This window comes from Triticum aestivum, chromosome 3B (genome assembly GCF_018294505.1).
Source record: "Triticum aestivum cultivar Chinese Spring chromosome 3B, IWGSC CS RefSeq v2.1, whole genome shotgun sequence".
Classification (NCBI taxonomy): Eukaryota; Viridiplantae; Streptophyta; class Magnoliopsida; order Poales; family Poaceae; genus Triticum; species Triticum aestivum.
The window spans coordinates 65,996,228-66,014,831 of NC_057801.1; the positions used below are offsets into that span (position 1 = coordinate 65,996,228).

General features: G+C 43.7%; 1 protein-coding gene across 1 annotated transcript; it reads right to left on the bottom strand.

The window, feature by feature from the left end:
* Positions 1 to 303: 303 nt before the first annotated feature.
* On the bottom strand, positions 304 to 2,955 carry LOC123067322 (receptor like protein 29). The gene is made up of 3 exons (XM_044490167.1): positions 2,023 to 2,955; positions 1,372 to 1,822; positions 304 to 1,292 (listed from the first exon to the last, which is right to left on the bottom strand). Exons 1-3 carry the CDS (start codon positions 2,953 to 2,955, stop codon positions 589 to 591), a joined length of 2,088 nt encoding a protein of 695 aa, XP_044346102.1. The 3' UTR covers positions 304 to 588.
* Positions 2,956 to 18,604: the final 15,649 nt, after the last annotated feature.

Consider the following 18,604-nt stretch of genomic DNA (forward strand, 5'->3'; position numbering starts at 1 on the left):
AGCCCGATTGGGTGCTTTTATCTTGTTTGGTAAGTAACCGGGCAGCTGGTCCGAACGTTTGGGGCGGATATGCAAGGTTTGGTTGTGGACATGCTCTAAAACCTTCGGAGGATTACATCAATATGTGATGTTTTGTACAACAAATTCATAGAGTGGGTGTTTTATGCAGAATCGGCATCAATAATTGATGCAATTCCTTCGGTAAGATATACATGGGCCGGAATTTACAATTTGTCTACAAGAATTAGTTAATCATGCATAAGTGATAAGCTAGCACTAGACATCAATATCCAAAATGTTCCAAGCATGTGCTCCCTCCGTTTCCAAATATTTGTCTTTCTAAACATTTTAAATGAACTATAATATACAGATGTATGTAAACATATTTTAGAGTGTAGATTCACTCACTTTATTTAACCGCTAGACTCCTCCTGCTTCTGCATCTGTTCTCCCTTCATCCCCCGACACAAGAGAGGAGAACAGAATGCCAAGAACAGCGCGACCAAAATGCCAAAAGAATACTAGAGCACCATGGAAACCAGCCGATCGAGCTAACTACAAGCTTCATCCATGTCTTTCTTTCCTCGACTACAACGCCATCGCCATCCCCTGAACCAGCACCGACCACCAGAGCACGGCGACCATGGCAGACGAAGAGGAGGACGCCGGGAGGCTGGAGCTCGCCTCGGGCTTCTTCCCGCCCCCATCCATCCCGTCCCTCACGCCGACGCGAGGCGGGTCCTGCGCGTCCTTGCACACGGCCACGCCGGTCGGCGCGCCCCCGGCCGTCTCCGCGGCGCACAGGCCGGGGTTGTCCCAGGAGGCGAACCGGCTGCCCATCCTCTCGTAGAACGCCGGCGAGAACTCCAGCGCCCCCGTCAGGTTGTTGCCGTTGAGGTACATCGCGCCGATGCTCGGCAGCGAGGCGAGCTTGGCCGACACGGTGCCCGAGAGGCGGTTGTGGTCCAGCGCGAGGAACCGTAGCCTGGGCATCCCCGCCATGGACTCCGGGATGGCGCCGGCGAGGCCGACGTTGGACAGGTCCAGCGTGGCCAGGCTCGCCATCTTCTCCCAGCCGCGCTGCATCAGGGTGCCTCCCAGCAGCGGGTTGCTGGAGAGCAGCAGGTCCTGCAGCGCCGGCATCCCCAGCACGAACTCCGGCAGCCCGCCGGTGAGGCTGTTGTTCCGGAGGTCGAGCAGCGTGAGGCTCTCGAGGCCGGCGAGCTCCGGCGGGATGCGGCCGTCGAGGCGGTTGTTGCTGAGGTCCATCTTGAGCAGCCCCTTGAGCCCACCTAGCGACGGAGGTAGAGACCCGGTTAGAGAGTTCTTGCAGCGGCTCGTCGAGGCGGCGTAGTTGGGTGTTGTTGTTACCGAGCGTCGCCGGCACCGGGCCCGACAGCCCGTTCCCGGACAGCACGAGCCGCCGCAGCTTCGCCAGCCCGCCGAGCTCCGGCGGCACGGCGCCCGTGAGGTTGTTGTCGACGAGGACCAGGGACTGCAGGCTGGCCAGGCGGCCGAGGGACGCCGGGATGGCGCCGGCCAGGCCCGGGTTGGAGCGGAACTCGAGCGTCTCGAGGGTGCCGGCGAGCCTGTCCCAGTTCGCGGCCGGGATCGCCGTGGGGTTGGTCGCCGGGAAGCAGGCGTAGAAGGTGAGGCTCTTGAGGCGCCGGAGGTCGAAGAGCTGGGGGCGGAACCTGGCGTCCGGGGCGCACTGCAGCGAGTTGTCGAGCACCGGACCGATGCTGACCACTGTTGGGTGCCACAGGCCATTGAAGAGATCACATGACACCCCCTGCAGAAAACAACAGAATGGGGTTCCAAGAAGCAATTATTTCACTGAATTTGATTATCGATGTCCAATTACCAGAACAAAAATTGAATGTCATCATCACTCAGTAAAATTGCAGACAAATTGGGATCCAAGAACCAATTGTTTCATCGTCACTCAGTTAAATTTGTACTATTACATATTTGTATTAACCCGTCTGTGAGCAGCAGGGTTTTAGCCACTGGTCTATAAACCTGGTTAGGTGCCTCTTTCCTCTTCCGTGGTTGTTTACTCTTGTTCGGAGACTCAACTTCCTCACCTTTGTCCTTGTTAGTGCTGGAATTCTTTGTGGCCGGCTTGCTAGCACCTGACCGTGATGTGTTACCACTACTAGCTGGCTTCCAGAACTCCTCTGGAGCCCTCAGGTTGGGACCAAACGGCAGCTCGCCCTTCTCACCTCTAGAACCAGGATTAGGGCAATATAGCTCCGAATGCCCTAGTCTTCCACAGGAGAAACAAAAGTAGGGTATCTGTTCATACTGAATGTCATACATATCCACCTTTTTCCTCCTAGCCGAGTCGATCAAAATCCAACGCCTAAGTGGCTTGGCAACATCAATAGAAATCCTGGCTCTCAAGTATCCACCATTGTGCTCAAATTTAACCGAAGATGCGTTCTTATCCATCTGTTTGGCTATGGGATTCCACCAGGTTTCATCCAGAAGATTGTATGGCAAGTTCACAACCCTAGCCCACACCAATAGCTTGTCAAACTTCACCTCATCGGGTCTCATGCACTCATCAAACTCTGCCAAAATCACGGCATTCTTGTTGATGTGCCATGGGGATCCACCCCAAGCCCTATCTCTGTCTCTCTGGCTCTCAAATTCCGCCACGAAGACATTGACTCCCGTAGATCTGAATTGAAGACCTCGCGGATTGCCCCACGCCGGCCGGAGAGCGTTGGTGATAGTCTGGATGTGGAGTTGGTTACGATGCAGTACCTTGCCAGCCACCAGCCACTTCTTCGGCCCGTCGTCGTTGCGATCATCTAGTATCAGAGGAGTCGCTTCTTCCTCTGAGATGTCAAGTTTACCCAGCGCCTCCTCCAATTGCTTCCGGGCGGCGCGACCCGCAGATGAGTCGCTCCCCGCCCCCGTCTCCGCTGCAGGGCTGGGGGTAGCCATGCGCGCCCTTCCCTCGATCTCTCTCGCACCAGCGACGAATCACCAGGCGAAGGTAGGTTTCCACGTCCAAAACCCTAATCGCCTCCGGCGCCGCCAGGGGTTTTAGGGTTAGGGGGAAAAAACTCCTGGTGGCCCGTGTCTTGGCCCTTTATCTTTGATACCACGTCCCCATGGCCGTTGTCGCACGTCGTTGTACTGCTTTTGCGGCGACAATAGGTCGGTAAAAGAATAGGAGGAGGGCACGTCGATGTGTGCTCGGGGCAGCTGCGCGCTTCGAATCCACAGTTAGATCCGAAAATTTAGGAAGAGTCGTGGCAGGCACCGGTCAATTAGACGTGTCTGCCGAGGGCCGTGGTTGCAATGAGGGTGGAGGTATAGGTGGATTTTGGGCAGCGCCAGAGTGGATGCAGTCGAGCCGATGTGAGCGGTGGGCGTGAGAGAGGGGAAAAATTATCCTGACAACGATCCGTGGTCGAGTAAGTATAAACGACAACCGAGCGACGAGTAAAATTACCCTAAGGGCAACTCCAACGGGCCAACCCAGAACGAGGAATTTTTTAGTTTTTGTCCGTTCGGATCGGCAGTAAAAGGCTGCAGGAAGATTACAGCTGTAAAGTAAAGAGGAGGATGCGGAAAAGAAAAGCAGGTGACGGAAAATATTGTTGCATGCCGCGCTGGTCGGGTTGGCTCTACAAGAGTAGGCTGCGCTGGCCTGCCTGCCTCCCTGCGCGTCACATCACGCTGCCCTATGGAGGTGGCAAGGTACGTACTACTACTACTACACTCCTAAATTCATACAGAGGGGAGGGAGGGACCGTAGACAGTAGACCCTGGTAGTCTGACGCGCGAAAGCACGGCCACCGAGCGAGCGCCATGCACGGTACAGCACGGTCTGCGACCGACGGCGACGGCGCCGGCCCGGCCGGACCCCGGGTCTACCCTGCGTGTACTACGGTAGCCTGCGCCGTCCTGCCGCTGCCTAGCCCACGGCACGCGTGTCCGTCCGGCCGGCCGCTGCATGCAAGCAGCGTGTCCGCGTGTGAGCTAGAGTAGCTGGCAAAACGCACGCGGATCCGGGGTGCCGGCCGTCCGGCCGGCGGTGGCTGGCTGTGCCGCCGCCCCCGTTGACGGCCTGTACCCCCGGCCGTGGACGGTTCGAGTTTGTTTTGAAGTTGGTACTGCTACTCGTACAGTGAGTCAGATTCCACGGCCGATCGAGCGCACTGCACACCTCTTGGACTTAGAGCACTAGTCATGGAGTTCCGGTCATGCTCCGGACGCGCCGGCCGGCAACAGCGCTGTCCGTCAGCCCAACAGCCGCTGCCTGACAAGTTTGCACGTACTCGCTCGGCAACTGTTCCTTCCTTCCTGCCCCCGAGTTGATGATCAGCGGCGAACAGTGAGCAGAGAGTAAGTAATGCGGCGGCAGGGAGAGGCCGGGGTGATTTGAATTTACTCTATCTCTATGGCTTTCGGCCGGCACGTACGTGGTACATACCGGTACTGATAATGTTGATTGATTGGGATCTTGATTGATGATGATACGTCCCGCCCCACTGCGCGCGGGATGAGCTGTCCGAGCGGCGAGTGGGGTTCCAGGCCGCTTTTTGTTGCCGCGGCCAAAGTGAGAGAGACACGGAGAACAGCGAAAACTGAAAAATTGCGGGGCTGGGAGGGACAGAGCTCTGTTTTGTTGTTAGAGCATCTTCGAGAGACAATACGGTGCTTAGAGAGCTGGACCAAAACGAGTTCCAATAAATTCCATCTTCTTCAAAAATTATTGGAACGTGCCAATGAATCCCTCCGTCTCTCTTAGGCGTTGTTTGGATAATGAGGATTAGTGATGGGATTATAGAAAATGAGTTTTTAGCTGATTTCTAGGAAAACTGGTTTTGCTATTCATTTTGTGAAAAACGTGTTTACAGAGAACTTTGTTTTGGTTAAAAAATCAATAAACCAGGTCCGTAGAGTTTTTTGTTTGGATAGCAAACATCTTATCCTACATCACCCGTGACCTTCTTCCCCATTGTCCATTGACGAGACTTCCAAACTCGGCAGCGTATGAATCCTCCATCCGGCTGCTGCTGTGTTTCCCTCCATGCTTTCCCCGGTCTACGAGATCGTCGGCTCGGGCTACTTCTCGCGTCCCTCTGGCTTCCTCGTCGCATTCCATCCGTCCTAGGCGACTCCGCGCACAACCGCCGGCGAGCGCTTGCGCTACTCCCTGAGGTCGTGTACCAACTGCCCTCATCGCGTCTCGTCCGTCCTGCATGATTCGGCGCACAGCCGCCGGTGAGCGCTTGCTCTGCTCCCGAGATCGTCGGGCCAACCGCCCTCGTCGCGTCCCCTCAGTCCTGCATGACTCCGCACGCAGCCGCCGGCGAGCGCTTGCTCTCCTCCCTGACGCCCTGTCGCCTCTTCTCCATCCTGCACGACTCCATGCGCAGCCGCCGGCAAGCGTGAGCTTTGTTCTACGCTGGGATCCAGTTTATGCAAAACTCGTTTATGGGAAAACGACTATTAGCAGTTTTTCCATATACCCAAAATTCGGGATTTTGGAAAGCCGAGTTTTCTGTATTCATGGATTAGCTTGAGTTGCCAAACGAGATTTTAGTTTGTTACGCCGTTTCCCTGGTTTGTGGAGATCCTGTTCTGTATATACTGTCTATCCAAACAACGCCTTAATACGTAGGAAAATTTGGCCTCCCCGCCGCAAGAAACAATCCAACTTCCGACTCAACTTCACGTGCCCCCACCATCTCCTCACCTACGTCCTGCCGCCTCCACCCTTGGGCGTTGGTGCCGCCCTGTCCTAGGCATGCTCCCCGTCGACACTGGTGCGGTGGGGGAAGAGGGAGGCGTCGCTACTCACCGGCCTGCCTCGCCGGCAAATAAGGTGCAAACGACGAATAAGGCTGGTGTCCATTCCGGAGGCACCGCCGGTCGTCCCCACCTTCTACGAGCCGAGCGATGACATCGTCATGGGGACACCGCCGACGAGTTGTTCAACGAAAGGCATGAGAGGTAAGCTATCGGCGAATTATAGAACCGAAGATGGGAGGGGGTGCGGGTGTGAGGGGACATGGTAGCATGGATGGCATTGGGAGTGGGAATTGTGATGGCAGTGAGGAGTGATGCTCTATGTTTGACCCGTGAACCATATGCTCTATGTTTGATCTTTGTGTATCTTTAATTTGAATCATTTGGATCATATGTTATGTTTACTTCGAATCATTTGGGACTTGATATGATTGAATTTGAATTTGATTTACATTTCATAAATTTGAAATGATGTTTCATTATGCATGCATGTGCATCATTATGTCAATTATTATATTAATAGAATAGACATGCATATGCCATTTATAGGTAAGTTCAAGAATAAATACGAAAAGAAGATATTGTCGGGGTTATGAGTAAATAACTCACCTACAAACCGCAATAAAATTAGCCAAATAACCATTTATTGGGGGAGATTTCTTGAAAATGCTCTTGCTACCTGCAATGCCAAACAAAACAAAAAAACTTAGGCCCATAAAATCTAACATATATTGCGGAGTTTTTTTAATGATCTTGCTACCTTCAATGCTAGAAAAAGAAAAGTTGATGCCGATAAAATCTAAGATTTGCCGGGGAAGTTTAAAAAAGAAAAAACTCTTGCTACCTGCAATGCCAGAAAAGAAAAGTTGAGGCCCGTAAAAAATCTAACATTTATTGGGAAATAATTTATGGAAACTTCTTGAAAAACCCCTTACTAGCAAGTCAAGGAAAAAAAAACTGAGAAGAGAGGACGACATATTGAAGATTATGATGCTGCCCTTTTACCCCTACCAACCTTTTCCACTGGTACTTTATTTCTTTTTTTAGTTTTAATTTTTCCACACAATTTAACATTGATAAGCCTTAATATATTTCAACCGTTCTTGTTTTTTTACAAATGTTCCACATACATTTTTGGGAGGGAGAGATGTATGTTCTTTGTTATTGCGATGCCATAGAAAATAAATAGCTGGGGGAAAAGCATGACAAAGATATATATGATCATGCTCAAAAATTTAATTCGGCTCTTGGGAGCATATGCTCCCGCGCACCAAAAATATTTTTTAGAAATGTCAACAAAAATTGAAAAAAAAACTCGCTCCTCCTATATATTATGTGTATTTGTTTTCTGATAAAATTACACATTATAAGGTGAATTTCTTCTAATCCCTTGTAATTTTGTTTATAGCCCTACAAAAAAAGGAAAATTACCTCTCTCCTGATTGCATGTATCTCCCCTCTTAGAAAATTGATTTACTTGCCACTAACCAACGAAATAGCCATGGATAATTTGGTCCTAAATCCACTATAATGTTGTGCCTTGGTCAGCGTGCCAAAATAATACACCTTACATAAAGGAACAAAGGGAGTAGATGGGTTCACTGTCACAGTCAAATGATATTTACAAGATTTTAGGGGAAAAGCTTAAGCTTTTTGACGTGTGCAAAATAAGTAAGAAGTCAAACGTCAAATGTACACTTATTTTCTCTCTCTGATGGACCACCGCTATCCTTTTTCACATGAAAATTGTCAAGCTGGCTTGTTATAGTAACAAGAACATCTACACAAAAAAGTCAGAAATTTCAAATTTTATTTACAATTTATTTTGAATTTGTTGTTAATCCAACATCATATGCACCCCAAAGCTGAAACGGCCATCCCACTCGTCATCTTGTTGTTTACTCTTGCCTGCTTTCTTCCAAACGTGCTAGTGCAATTAAGTTAGCACTTCTGGTTCCTAGTACTCCCTCTGTTTTTATTTACTCTGCATATTAGATTTGATTGAAGTCAACCTTCGTAAAATTTGATCAAGCTATAGAGAAAATGTAAACATTTACCATAAAAATCTTTATGATATGAAGTACATTTATAATGAATCTAATGGTATTGATTTGTTATTGTATATATTATAATACTTTTTTATAAACTTTGTCAAACTTTACAAAGTTTGATTTTGATCAAAGCTAATACACGGACTAAATAAAAACGGAGGGAGTACCGGTGAATAACCTATGTTAATGAACCATGCACATGTTCTAACAGTCTACTCTGCACTCTGCACCGTCTGCCTTTCCTAGCCCACGGAACTACTCCCTCCGTAAACTAATATAAGAGCGTTTAGATCACTATTTTAGTGATCTAAACACTCTTATATTAGTTTACAGAGGGAGTACTAGACGCTAGCTGCTGGTAAACTGCACGCGGTGGCCCTTGATTGTTTGCGGCTGTTCGTGCTGGAGTGAATGTACTCGGCCGGCCGATCAGCTGATGCAACATCCGTCTCCATGGAACAAAAGATTTCACCACGGTGCTGGAGTACGTACGAACAATGGCGCGCAACACTGTTCCTCACTGACGGAAACCTTGCTGCTGCTCGCTAGTGATGATTAGTGAACAGTGACCGGCCGCCCTGACCGATTTCAAACGCAAAATTCAATATGTTTAGAATTCATATCAATTATGGTTCAGCAAAATTGGGGTGTAGTTCAATAATCCTCGACGTTGGTGCTGTACCCGGAAGTCTAGTTGAGTTGAGTTGGTTGGAAAGTTGAAAGTTGGTACAGTGCTGCATCAGATTCCACATGCGCGATCCACCCGAGACTCACTGCTCTTCTTCGTCTCGCTCGCTTTCCCGGGGCAGTCAGTCAGTCAGTTACACTATAGCCAGCACGTACGGCCGATCGAGCAGTGATGTTCATAAACCAACCAAGATCCATCCATGACATCCACCTCCAGCTCTGACCTCTGAGAACAACAGTGGTGCGTTGACACTGTTCCTCCCTGACTGAAAAGCTTCGCTGCCCGATCGCTAGTGATGAATAAGATGATTAGTGCACAGTCCAGTCCTGCCCCCGAAGCTAATGCCGCGGCACGACGTTTTTTGGTATCCTATGGTTTTCGGCACGTATATGTACGTACGGGCACTTGTTTGAGGATGTGGTGATGATTGGGATCTTGATGACTCCGTCGTCTCATGCCGGCCACCCCGTCCGTCCTTGCAACATGAGCTGTCCGAGTGGCCGGCCGGGCTCGGATCTTTGCTGCGGTGAAGTTAGTTAGGGAAAAGATGGAGTGAGCGACTCAGTGAAAAGATAGTGGGAGGGACAGAGAGTGCCCAGTCATGCATGTCTCTTTTGCTTTCACTAACCGCAAATCTGCAATGTGTGCCACCGAAGCAAATTTGAGGAAAGAGCACGGCAAAACGTGATCTTATATATGGTACTCTTTACTGCTCTTGCCATCGAAAGAAAGCTAGTAGTACTAAGTTACTTGTGATTCCTAGTACCAGCAGCAACAGGTAACTTTTCTTAGTTAGTTAATCAAGCACATGCTCTAATGGTGGGGGTCTAGACACTAGTACTGTTTGACATTTTCTGACGAAGCAAGTGCGTGCATGCATGCAACGATCAAGCACAAGCTTTCGGTGTGGATCAACATACAGCGGGGCGTCGTTATTAGCAGACGGAGGAGGAAGGGTAGGGTAGGGTAGATCCGTAGATGCATGCAAGGGGTCGAGAGGAAATGCAGAGCAACGGGTGGCTGGCCGGCGGGCGGCAATGTGCGTGGATCAGATCAGATCAGAACAGATCTCCTCGCTCGGTGCTTTTGTTTTGTGGAGCCAGCGCAGGGGACCATGCATGCAAGCCGGTGCAAGGACATGCGAGAGGATACAGAGGCATACCGGGTAGTACTACATGGGATGGAGGCCATGCATGTGGGTTGGGTTGGGTGGGGGGCCATTCCGTTCCGGCAACAGCAAACAATCATGGGTAGGGAACCTCGCCTCCACCTCCATCACCTCCACGATGATCCACAACTTGTCCTCGCGCGATCGAATCTGGATCACCTCCTTCTCATTTCTCACCTTTAATTCCACACAGCCATGCATGTTAGCTTAGTCAGTCACACTTAAGTTACTACTCCACCCGCATCCAGACTAAGCAAGTTGAAATACTACTATGTTACTACTGATCTACTGTAGTCTATTCCTTTGCTCCTTCCATGCTGCTGCTCTTGGATCTGATGGGTGGCCAAATAACCTTTTTCTTTGCTTCTACGGTGGCGACCCGCCACAGCCGCCAAGCCCGCGAGCAGCACCAGAAATGCAGGAGAATAAAATAATACGAAGAAGAGGCAGGATTTGACGCTGGAGTTGGGTCATGGTAGCGGTGGCGCAGCGGGATTGCGATGGAGGGGATAGGGTTTGTGTCCGATGAAAGAAAGCTGAAGCCGTAGATATAGGGCCGGAACGGTCGCTTTGCGGGTCGCCTGTAAAAGTTTTACGGGCTGGGTAAAATTTAGCGGACCTGTTCGGGCCGAAAAAGGCATCATCCGATAGAACGGTCAGAATTTTACAGGCCGACGAGGTTTTGCGGGATTTGCTACATATGCTCTAGGTTAACTACTGCACGTATAATAGAAGTATCGGCAACCCAAAACCCGTTGGCTTGCCAAAGACTTTTTCTAACATAGTACAGACGTAGATGCTCATATATATGCACGAACACTCACCCTTATGAACGCACACACGCACACCCTATCCCTATGAGCACCTCTGAGAAACTGAGCCGGCACATTATCTTGAGATTGACGAAGTCGTGACAGACGTATTCGTAGTCGATGGGGACGTCTCCTTTCACTGAAGGGCTGAAATAAATCCAGGAAAATGCGAACATCAATGTCTAGTCTAGGACTTAAACCTTAGTGAAATGGGGATACCACTATCCTCCTAACCATCCAACCACATTTTTGTTCACAGCTTGCCAGAAACATTATTGTCCTCCAGGCTTTATCGGCAAGCCCGTGCATCCACCTTCCCTCTAAATGCCACTTAGGCCATAGGTGGCGGAAAGGGGGATCCTAGTGCTTCTACTTAAGCTAGTACTTTAGGCTAGAGTTTTTTTTCCTCAGGTGGTCGGATGACGACGCATCATCTTTGAGTTGCCCTTCCGAGCTCCCATTCATCATGGCGGAGTCGACGAAGCTTTGATGTAGATTCCCGTCGTCTCCTTGGTGTGACGAGGTAGGGTTTCACGCGTGCGTGTGCGATGATGAGATTTGGTGTTAAATAGTTCAAATTGGTTCGAGGGTTCAATGGTGACGACTACGGCTCTCTGGAGGGTCGATCCTTAGGGACACGTGCATTATGAGTTCTTGATTGTCATCGATAAGGTCAAAACGGGTACAATGGGGAAGTGGCGATAGCAACGTGTCGGCGACTCGTTCTGGCGGCGGTGGCGGTCGTTCGGTGGTGCAAAGTCCTTGATATAATTTTTATTATGTTTCAAGTGCTTTTGTTTCATTTATGAACCTTTACAAAAGATCTGAGTCTTTTCGCAATGTTTATAATTTTTAAATCTTAATGGCTATTGCCTTGGTTCTCTTTTGAGAAAAACTCGTGTGAGGGCATCTCCAACGATGCGGTCCCTCAATGCGCCGTTAAAGGTCCGGGCACTTTTCATCATCCATCGCGATCACCTAAATGTCCGCATGTCTGTTTTCCCCTAAACCGGAACCAAACTTGTAGGAGCTTTGCGGGGGACCTCCTATTCTGTGCAGTGTGCGCCGTAAAGACACGAAAATACCTACCCCCGCACGCCCTTTTGGGTCGGCCCATATGTGGGGACGTCCCCTGTTTTTCTAATTGTGTGTTTTCTTTTTTTAAATAATTCAGGATTTCAAAAAAGTTTCAACTTCCAAAAAATGTGTTTTTTCTAAATCTCAAGAAATTATATAATGTTCGTGAATGCAAAAACATGTTCATGATTTTGAAATATGTTTGGAAAATCATAAAATGTTCGCAGATTCAAAAATCTTTTTGATTTGAAAGAATCACATATTAATTTTTTTAAAAAAATATTAGTGAATTTGTAAAGGAAATATGAATTCAAAAAATATTCTTGATTTTAAAAAATCCATGAATAAAGGGATATGAAAAAAAATCAAAAAGAAGAAAGAAAAAAAACGAATATTAGAAACGCAAAAACCTGAAAAAGTGTACGCAGCGAGGGAAATTGGTGGTGGTACGAGTTTGGCCGCTATTCGGCGACATACACCTTTTTTTGAGCAAATAGGGTACCCGTTTGCAGGAGTCCGGACACCATGTGAGAATTCGCTTGGCCTACTATTAGTTGTCCCGATTTTCGGATGTTTTCTTCGCTTCAACAAAAGCCAACCTGAGTCAAGTACGAATCTCAGGCGCCCGATTCTAGAAGCATGTGGTTGAAATTTGTGCTTGGCTAAGGAGTCGCCTGGCTGGCCTCCATCCAAACAACCCCTTGATGCTCTATTTGTGGGACACGATTGGACAACCGACTCATGTATCGTGTCCATGGTATGGTCTGCAGACAAATACATCGTATCGGTTTAGGGTCCGTCTTGAAGTTGTCCTAATATTCTTGTGCTGTTTTTTCTATATGAGTCTAGACATTTTGCCCACGCCAGCTCCGAGCGTAATTGGCATGATCATTCGCTGGTCATGACTTGTGCATGTTCAACGTTACGGCTGGTCAATATGGGTTGGTTTTAATGGTGTAAAGTGGCAGTGCACACTTCCTCCGTTTAAAATTACTTGTTAGAGAAGTTGATAAAAATGAACGTATCTAAAACTAAAATACATTTAAATATATCTATTTTTCCGACAACTATTTCGGGATGAAGACAGCATAAGTAAGTATATGCAACTACTTGGGCTGACCGCTGACTGGAGTAGATGGATGACTGGTTTGGCAAGTTAGTTACGAAGTACCCGCAATTAAAAAAGTTAGTTACGAAGTGAGTGTGGGCGTGGCATCATACATCTTGGATGATGAGCCGTAGGTACGCCCATTCATCGCGTGATAAGGTATGGTGAGGCAGGCATGGCTAGAGAATGCATGATACCATACCAACCGTACGTGGCCTTGCATGGGGCCAGGATGGGTCACGCATGCATGCATGATCGTCTCTTTATTTTTTTGAGGGATGCATGCGTGCGTGATGGGCGGCCCTGTCACGCGTCCAGCTGGAGCCTCCACGGCGGCCCTGACAGGCGTGTAACTAGCACCAAGCCCGGCCTGAAATATTGAGCAGCTGGCTGGTTCCCTTACTAGAGTGCGAAAGTGCTCTTGAGAGCTACATGCACCCTTTGCTACAGTAAATCAATAAATATATTTTAAAAGTTCAAAAAAATTGAAATTTTTTGACCACAAACATTGATGTCTTTTTCACATGCGTGCAAAATTTCATGACAAAATGACATTCGTGCAGGTCTCTGTTAAAAAAACAAAATCGATGCTGCTTCCCAAAACAGTTTTTTTCGAGCATGATTTTGTCTTTTTTGCCGAGGCCTCCACAAATGTCATTTCAGCATGAAAATGGGCACGCATGTGTAACACACATCAATGTTTGTTGCCAAAAAAATCAGATCTTTTCATTCTTTTAATATTTTTTTTTGATTTTACTGCAGCAAAGGGTGCATGTGAGCTCGAGCTCACATACTCCATGTCCGCTAGAGTGCCCTATTCAGAAACCCTGCCATTTATTGTCTATCTCATGCCCGTACTGATTCCTGTTAGAAAATCGCTTACTAGAGTACCCGCGTTAGCAAAGTTGCTAGCGCCTCTCATGCGTTTTCTTTGTTTGCTCAACGGTTTTTCTTTTCTCCTACATTATAGTTTTTTTTCATTAGTTTTCTTTGGCTTTTTATTTCTTGGTTATACTTTTTTTATTTCTTGTTTTCACAGTATGGTTTGAATTTTTCGGAAACACATGAATATTTCTTTAAAATTTCATGTACATTTTTCAAATGGAATTAAACAGTTTTTTAACCCATGAGACATTTATTTACATTGTATAAATATTTTTTAAAATAGATGAACATTTCTGTGAATCCCATGATTTTAAAAATGGAGCGTATATTTTTAATGTGAGGAAACATTTTTCATATTATGCACATAATTTTTTACATTTTGTGAAAATTTTAAATTTAACCAACATTAAGAAACTCGTAAACACTTTTTTAAACTAAATTTACATTTTGTTTCTGATTGCATGAAACAATTTTCTTCAATTATGCAAACTTTATTTTAAAAGTCACATATATTTTTTAAAATGTATAACATTTTCTAGATGTACAAAATGCATGACTACCATTTTTCTTGTTCATGTTTAGCACTTTTCAAATGCATGATTAACATTTTTATTATTTTTATACTATGACTACTATTTTCTTATACATGTTTAGCATTTTTCAAATGCAAGATTAATATTTTCCGAAATTTTACGAAAAACCTTTTTAGTTAAATAGATTTAAATTATGAAAATATTTAAACAACAGTAAATATACAATAAAACAAGAAAAAATGTGAAGAAAAAATTGAAGAAAACAAGAAATGCATCACCAATTTCAGTATAATGCGGCCACGTGGTTATTGAGCCGGCCCAGCAACGGCTACTGTTGGCGACCCCCATTTGCCGACAAATCCTATTTGGCGTTTAGAGCGCCATATAAAGGTTAATCGGTATGACGTACACGTCCACCGTTTTTTGGGAACTTTTGTAGAAGGTGTCCTTCAGTTTTCTGGCTTAATTTCTTTGGCTTTTATTTTTCAGTAATTTGTCATACTTTTTATTTTTTATTTTTGTTTGCATAATGACTTTTTCTTCAATTTTCGTTTTTATTTATCTTTTACATTTTTATTAATTCCTTTCTTTTCAGTTCAAATTTAACGATGTTTTTTTTTCCATTTTCTTATCTTTTTTTAAAATCGTGAAAAAATTCAACATTCGCTAACTTTTTCAAATTCCGATGAACAATTGCAAATTCACAAAAAAATAAAACCCACAAACATTTTATTTCAAACTTGTGATATCATTTTTTAATTCATGAACCTTTTGAAATATGTGAACTTATGTGACGTTCATGATTTTTTGTAATATATTGTTATCTTGTAAAATTCATGAACTTTAAAAAAATCCCCAAACATTTATGAAATTCAAGAACATTTTTGAAATAACTAAACATTTTAAAATTGTAGTAACATATTTTCCAAATACGAGATCATTAGTTGCTAGCTTTCTCTTTCTGATTTTCTCGTTTTCAGTTGGTTTTATATTCGGGTTTTCAAAACTATGAATACTTTTTAATTTAAAAAGTTAATTTTCAAAAAAGTTTCAAATATTTTTTGGTAAACATAAGGAGATTTTTGTGAAAACCTTTTCATTTTTATTATAAAAGTCATAATAGTTTTAAGAGTTTTACCTTTTTATGAACATTCTTTAAAACTGTGATGAACAGTTTTAGTTTTATATTTGTTATGAAACCTGAATATTTACTAATTTTTAGGAACTAATACAAATTCCATGAACATGTTTTATAAATAAAAGAAAAACCATAAGTAAATAAAATCTAATAAAAAAGAAATAAAAAGTAATAAAAACAAAAACTCGTGAAAACATGTACCAAAAATAGCCCCTAAAACGGAAATTAAAACCAAACGAATGAACCTGATAGATACGAAAACTACACCCAAAATTTTCAAAAAACCGTGAAATAAGTTAGCGCGCCTTAGGCCAGGCCAGTTATGCTCGGCCGACTGGTTCCATTGCAATAGCCTGACATATTGTCAGAACAAGCGAGAATAGGGAAACTCGGGCGCCGCAGCCTCTATATCTCGCATTAAGCGAGACAAGAGGCAACTCTTGCGTCGAGCACTACAATATCGAGCCGGCAAGCATGGGTATGCTCGGTCAAGTGGTTCCAATGCAATAGCTCGGCATCTTGTCAGAATGAGCGACGAAGAGGAAAAGCCGGGTACCGCAATGTCTGTAACTCGCATTAAGCGAGATGAGACGGAACTCTAGCGTCGAGCGCTAAAGTATCGATCCGGCCCACTGTGAGTGTGACGCATATTTTCAAAAAAAAAGTCCGAGTTAAAATTGTGCAAGCGGGAGATCGATCCAAGAATCGACTACTTGCTTCCAAGAGCTGCTAACAACTTTGCCAAACTCGACTTGTCGTACACTATGTAGAGCGCGGCGTACTAGAACGAAAATGAGTCCGGTTTTACCTTGATTACTTTAATTTCCTGTTTTACTTTTTTTTTCTTTCTTCATCTCCATTTTTACTCGGTTTTCTCTCGCCCCCCCCCCTTTTTTATGTTTTTGTTTGGTTTTCTTATTTCTTCTCCAGTTTTGTTGTTTTTCTTTTTTTTTTCTTTCACCATTTTTTATTTCTTTCTTGGGTTTCAATGCATTATTTCGTTTTTTCGTTCTTTCTGCATTTATTTCTTTGGTTTTATTTTTAATTTTCTTTTTTCCTTGTTTATTTTGTTTTTTTCCGGTTTTAATCATTATCCTTTTCATTGTTCTTTCGGTTTTTTATTCTACATTTTTTATTTGTCAAAAATATTTTTGTAATACATTTTTAGCGTTTTTCTAATACAAATTTAATTTTTTTAATACATGGTCAACAGTTTTTCTACACATAGTTTTAATAATTAAATTCAGAAGCTTGATTAACATTTTTCAAATACAAGAAAAATATTTTTCGAATGCATTGACAACATTTTCTCAAATAGTCATCATTTTTAATACATGGTCAAAAAAGTTTCTATACACGTTTATTATTTCCAAATGCTTGATTAACCTTTTCTAAAAAAAATTCAGCATTTTTTGAAATGCTTGATTAACATTTTTGTATACATGATAAAAAGCTGGTCACTTTTTAATAAAAGATCAACATTTTTTCTATATATTAAATATTTTGCAAATGCTTTGTTCAAATGTTTTTCAAATGCTTGATAATCATTTCTTTTAAGGCATGATCAATTTTTTAATACATTTTGCATATACATGAAAATTATTTTCTCCATACACATTTAGCATTATTCAAATTCTTGGTGGACATTTTTCAAATAAATTTTATAGAGCATTTTTTTTGTAAAAAATGTATTTAGTTTATTTTAAGGTATGAACGAAAGTAAAAAAAGTAAAGCAAAAAAGAATACAGAAAACATAAGATAAAAACCAATAAGGAGGCTGTACCCTCGCGCATGGCTGGCCGGCCCATCTAGAGCTGCCCCAACGCGAGGCTTCCCGCTGTCTCGCTTAGAGCTGGACATAGGGTTGCCTCAAAAAAAAAAAGCTGGACATAGGGGCTATATCTCGTAGAAGCCGCCAGCCTAAATGGGGCACCCAGGACGTGCGAGGCCACTGCCTCTTTTTTTGTTTGTTTGAGCTACTGTTTTCGGAAATTGTCTTTGGAGCTCGGCCTCCATGGAGGCCTTCAAATTCAAAATTCAAATATCATGAAATTTCATATTTTTACATTTCAAGAAATTCTGAAAAAATACAGATATACATGAAGGCATAACACACATATGTATAATTTTTCAGGACAAAATACGTTGAAACGAGGGCTGTGCAAAAAAGACAAATCTGAGGCTTTTTAACACAAGATACTATTCATCCTCCCAGACCAAGAATTTGTCTTTTTTGTACATGTCACATTTCAATGTATTTCATCCTGAATTTTTACACACATACACATAACATCCTTGTTTACTTGCACAATTTCTTTTACATATATTTAAACAAAAATAAATTAATTTTGAATTTTTCAAAAAAAGGCCTCCATGGAGGCCGAGAGCCAAACGTCGGTTCTCTATTGTTTTCCCTTTTTACTTTATAATTTTTTATACTTGCATAGTATTTCAATATATATATTATAATTCTTTTTTCAAAATATTGAGGAAAATCATAATAATGTATTTGAAAAATGGTAAATGTGTATAGCAAAAATGTTGACCATGCACACGAAAATGTATACAAGAAAATAGAACGTGTGTGAAAAAATTGATCATGTATTTAAAATATATTAATCTAGCATTTAAAAAACAATTAAACAAGTATTGAATGTGTATATAAAAAATGCTGACAATGTATATAAAAATGTTGAATGTGTATATAAAAAATGCTGACAATGTATTCCTCCGGAGACACCTGTAGAGCACCTTTATAATCATCCATTTATGTTGTGACGTTTGGTAGCATACAAAGTGTTCTTCCGGTATTCGGGATTTGCATAATCTCATAGTCTGAGGAACTTGTATATGTCACGAAGAAAGCAGTAGCAATAAAACTTACACGATCATAATGCTAATCTAATGGATGGGTCATGTCCATCATATCATTCTCCTAATGATGTGATCCCGTTCATCAAATGACAACACATGTCTATGTTTAGAAAACATAACCATCTTTGATTAACGAGCTAGTCAAGTAGAGGCATACTAGGGACTATATGTTTTGTCTATGTATTCACATATGTACTAAGTTCCCGGTTATATAATTTTAGCATGAATAATAAACATTTATTATGAATTAAGGAAATAAATAATAACTTTATTATTGCCTCTAGGGCATATTTCCTTCATCCTCAATGCAACCGTAAGCAGTTGCTTCATAATCACGTGGCAGTCATGAGACTTTAGGTTCTGGAACTTTTTGTTTGGCATATTTATTATTTCCTTTATATTCGACGAGAAGCCAGACGGGACCTTCATACTGAGTAGGCATTTAAAGAAGATTTCCTTCTATTCTTTACTAAGAGCGTAGCTGGCAGGACCTT